Source organism: Solanum lycopersicum, chromosome 3, assembly GCF_036512215.1.
Source record: "Solanum lycopersicum chromosome 3, SLM_r2.1".
Lineage (NCBI taxonomy): Eukaryota > Viridiplantae > Streptophyta > Magnoliopsida > Solanales > Solanaceae > Solanum > Solanum lycopersicum.
This window is the reverse complement of record NC_090802.1, coordinates 61040514-61045721: the sequence shown is the minus strand read 5'-3', so window position 1 is coordinate 61045721 and position 5208 is coordinate 61040514. Positions and strand designations below refer to the sequence as shown.

At 40.2% G+C, this 5208-nt stretch overlaps 1 protein-coding gene across 1 annotated transcript; it reads right to left on the bottom strand.

Annotated features, from left to right (window-relative positions):
- Positions 1–229: 229 nt before the first annotated feature.
- On the bottom strand, positions 230–3894 carry LOC138337037 (uncharacterized). The gene is made up of 2 exons (XM_069295286.1): positions 3762–3894; positions 230–1041 (listed from the first exon to the last, which is right to left on the bottom strand). Exon 2 carries the CDS (start codon positions 1037–1039, stop codon positions 230–232), a length of 810 nt encoding a protein of 269 aa, XP_069151387.1. The 5' UTR covers positions 1040–1041; positions 3762–3894.
- Positions 3895–5208: the final 1314 nt, after the last annotated feature.

The window sequence follows — 5208 nt, the reverse complement described above, 5'->3', positions numbered from 1 at the left end:
GTCTGCTTTCTTCCGAACTGTCGCAAGACTCGAAACGGCGCGTAAGGGCGGATCCCTCGGATACCGGGTAAAGGAAGCACGACACATCTTCGACTTTCTACGACAACTTCTTTGGATATGAAGCGGTCGAGCATCCATTGGAGGTCCTCTTCTCTCAACTCGGAGAAAATTTGGGCCCATCTCCCTCTCGTCTTCCGATTGTTCATGTTTGCCCAGAATAACAAGTCGTTCAAGTCCTTGAGGGTGTTCTTGTTGTCGAGAGTGTGCAGTTCTCGAGTTCCGGCACGCTTCGCCAAGTGGCTGAGAATCCACCATTGGAGGAGCAGATTACAGCCTCGAAGTACCGATGTCCCTCTTTGCACTTACCCAAAGCGCGATATATGTCTGACAATATGACCGGGGCTACGGAGTAGTACTTCATCGTTCCTTGATTCTCGTACCCTTTGAATAGCGTCTGGACGAGTGTTATGACTCTGGTGTTGATACTCAGGCTCGGGCCGTGCGGGAAGACCATTGTTCCCAACAAGGCTATGGCAAACGCCAATGGGCGGAGCTCGTTCCACTCCCTGTAGGAAATTCTAAATTCTCGATTATACGCGGCATAGAAACTCGCGTGTCCAAATCTAACGTACAGATCTCTGAACATTATGTGGGAATCTTGACACCAATAAGTGAAATCTTTTCTTAGTCCTAACCAATCAGAGATGTCCTCAACGGAAGGTTTGTTGGGGATAAACACGTCCTCTTGTTTTCGGGCTCTTCTTTCTAGGCCCGTTCCCACGGTGTCTATGCAATCCCTTATCTCTTCTAATGTAGGGGTGATTTCGGCCGTTCCAAAACGGAAGACCATTCTTTGGCTGTCCCAATACCCCGTGAGTACCTCTATCAACTCTGGCCAACCATTCATGTTGATTAGCTCGATCAAGGCCCCTACATACTTGTTGAGAGTCTGCCTATGATCTCCGTCTAAGTCGTTGTGCCACATTGTTAGTTGGGGTGGCGCTGAGATGACCATGTTGAATTTGGGGAAGCGGTCCATACCTGCAAAACAGAAACCCATTAAACTTTCCCCTACCCCCAAGTTGGTTTTCACACATACATTTTCGAATGTCAAATAACATGATGCGTCGTGAGGTCGAAGACCTTAGACGCGATTTTGGTGGTTTTCTACTAAAATGGACTTAATACGCCTTGGGTATTAAGTCATCCTAGGCTAATGCCTAATTTTGGTTTTAGTTTCGCTCTAACTTAGGCTTTTCTAGAATTGTTTTCAAATAGACGGTTACCCGAGTCGGACAAACATCGGGGTGGAGCTATCGAATAACGTCGGATGACCGCATTCCAACTATTTATTCGATACTCCCAAATGATTTCTTGAGGTATTTCTGAGAGAAGTCGCAGTAAGCCGCGTAACTTCCGTTTCCTAATGCAGTCTATTTGCCGTTTGGCGGAAGTTATGCCATGAAATGCAATTATTCGAAAACTAAAGTATTTAAGCAAGTGAACAATTATCACAATTAGTCAAACAAGTTAGTCTTAAGGTTACAATCCTCCAAATAGTCCCCAGCGGAGTCGCCATTTCTGTTTTAACGAAAAAGTGATTTTCGAAAAAAGAGTTTGTTTTATTTTAAAAGTATTTTTGACTTTTAGGAGTCGCCACTTAATTTTTAAGAAAAATCAAGAAAACTCATTTTCAAAACAACTTAAACAGGAAAAATCGTTTTGAAAATATTTTAGCGGGTTCGGGATTTATATTAGTGTCTTAGGAAGGTGTAAGGCACCTAAGACACTCCGCTTAATACGGTTTTCCGGTGATTAACTTATTTGACTATTTTATTAACTTTTGCAGTTGAACCTTCATTAAAATTTACTTAGCCAAACTTAGCAAATTTTGAAATATTTATTGTTTATCTTGTATGTTTACGAATCTATTCCAAAGTCAAATTTCTCTAGAATTTCATCCAAACAAGTTACAAGTTTTTCCACACTTATCATTTTAAAATTCCGTTAAGGTTAAACCTTTTAAACTTTTTACTCTAAGCAATTTTCAAGCTTAAACATCCATCTTTGATATTTCAGTTTTTAGTTTTAATCTTGATAAAATAAAAGGCGTTCGGCGGGGTTTGGAGTTTCTAATCCTAGACCATACGACATTCAAAACAAAAACAACATAAACAAATAATAAAGAGGGAGAGAGAGAGAGAGAGATTCGGGTCCAAGTTTCGGATGCTGTTCGCCTTGGCCGAAACTCGAACCCACCTGCTTTTTGGGCTTTTACCCATTTCTTTCTTTCGTACCTGTCCTAGTCTAAACATACAAGAATAAATACAAGGAAAGTAAAAATGACAAAGGCTTATGCCCATTACAAATGAAAATATAAAGAAAATAAACATAAAGGAAAAAGTCTTCTAATTTCGCCTTCCTCAAACTCCTTCAATCCTCAAGGATTTTCGAATCTGCACTTCTGTTTGGATAGATTGACTCGATGGAAAGGGTTTTGGGAGCCTTTACGGCTTTTTCAAAATGCAAGGATGAAGTGGAGTCCCAAAATGGACTCGAGAGGAAATTTTCCATGCAACAAAGTAGAAATGAATTAGCATACCAAACAGCAAAATAAATCAAGTGCATTTCAAATGAAAACATAATAAATCAGAAGAAACATACAACTTCGAAGAAAGCCAAACGGAGACCCAACTAAGGATAACCAAACTTAACAAGCTAGCTTAAGCAACAACAACTTAACAAATTTTATCAACAAGCGATTTTTTTGGCAAAGCCCGCGGTGAGCAAACATAGATTCGTTTAATTTCAAAGATACCAAAGCCATCAATGAATTAACAACTAGTGACATGGGTGATAACAAACAAAAGCTACCATACAAGAATCCAAAATGCTATAGTGCATGTATCCACAATGCTGCAACTCGCCATGCTGGATAAATATGTTTATTCAACAATTCAAGTAATAACACAAAAATAATTTGAATGCTTAAAGTTATGGACCTCAACATTTCAAACACCCCAGGCTACTAACCACACCGAACCTTCAAACTGACGTAAAAAAACAAACAAAAAAAAACTTTGACATAGAGGCATACAGATACCTATATAACAGCCAACAATTCATGGGAAGCCAGAATGGAGACGGCAAAACATATGCTATACTTTGTTTGAGAAGAAGTATAGCCAAGAGAAAAGTAACATGGAGTAAGGCAGCCATATACTCGGACTTCGCATTAATAAACAGTAATTTCGAAACCAAAAATCGATTCCACAACCCTTATATATGAGTGGGATAAATCAACGCTAAACTCCAACACAACACACTCAAGACGAGTACATGAAGACTACCCAACAACGATGCGAGAATCCCATTCAGATTTGCATATTCCAACTAAACACAACGACACTCAAAGCAAATGAATGCACATGATCGGTCTCCAGACAGAATTTAGCAGCGTCGAAACACACGAGAAGAAGAATGAGAGGATACGACACAAGACTTCTTATGTGTTACAGAAACAGAATAATACATCCGATCAACTTAGATAAACAAAAAATGGAGTTCTATATGTAAGCAAAAGAACAAACAGCTCCAACATATGCACAAATATCGATTCGATAGTACCAAAATCTCCAACAACACAACAAGTAACGTCGATTCAGTGGTGTCAATCCCACCGGCCACACATAACAGAGTTTTCACCCTCAAATCGTCACATTTGAAACCAAAAGAGAAGAAAATTTCGAAAAGGAATTTACCTTTTGGAGTGCAGCGGCACTGGTGACAAGCAGAGCAGGGGCTTTCCACGACGAGACAAGCGCCGCCGACTATCCACCCTCGAAGACGCGATGAATACCAGCGATAAAGAACCGGACTGCTAGTCGGATGTTCTTGAATATAAAAATCGTCTATATCTGATACCTATATCCTTATCTTCGACAAAATTCCCAAAGAAAACTCCCGACCTCAAGATCTAATCCTACTGTTTTCCAGCAGCCAACAGAAGAAGACCAGAATACTTCGCTAACAAATTTGTACTTAGTGATAAACTCTCCAAGTTTTCTAATAATTTTGAACTCCGAAAATTCCAACCCTCAACAACCTAACCCCTTTTCTTGAGGACGAAAAGGGTTTATACAGGGGGATATTAGGGGTTTTCGGAAGAGGGAGGGCGGGAACGTGACATTTGATTTCAAAATTTGAAATCTCCTTCATTAATGGTGCACCATCTCTTCTGAAAAAGTTCGTCCTTTGCGGAAACGGAAAAAGGGGAAGGGATGGCTAGCGCGTCTGCCATAGCCGAATACAGGTCTGCCACCGCCGAAAGCAGGTCTGCTGCGAGGCGTACTGGCGAGGAGAGAGGAGAGGAGAGAGATGCGTGAAGGAGACGCGGCTGCTGGGTTGTCGCGTCTGGTTCTTTCGTTTGTTCTGGGGATTTTGTGGGTTTCCGTTGGGATACACGCGTGAGGGAGAGAGGGATAGAGACGCGAGGGAAGAGGGAGAGAGCGTGGGGCGTCTGGGGGAGATTTTCTGTTTTCTTTGTTTGTTTTTTTTTTCTGGGTTTGCGTCTGTTTCTGGGAATTGTTCTGGGTGTTGGGTGAAGAGGAAGAAAGGGGAAAAGGGTCTGGGTCGGGTCGGAGCGGACGGGTCAAGGTCGGCTGGAATTGGGTTGGGTTGAGGGATTAAGAATTGGGCCTGGGGGATTAAGAATTGGGCCTGGGGTAAATTGTGGGTGGGTTGTAAAGGAATTGGGCCTTTAATATGAAAATAGAGTAGAAGGGAGTGGGCCTGGGGCTGCTGAGGATTGTGTGAATGGCCCAAACTAAAACAAATTAAGTTAAGGATGGGTTGGTTTAATGAATATCCAAGTTGGCCCAACCCCAAAATAAAAATGAGTTCGTATCAATTAATTAACGAGCTTCTTTATATATAATAATTATAAAAATCATAAAAGTGATTCAAACGTATAATTATAATTTAAACTAAGGCTAGTTTAATAAAACATTCAAATGTATACCTTGATGATTGTGGAATAATCGTAAGATATACTACTTATATACATAATTATGTAAAATATATATATATATATATATATATATATATATATTATCGAAAATTATGTCAAAGCGTATTCGAAGTAACATAAAATTCATACATTATGTATATTTTTTAATTTATATACATATATATACATACATATACATA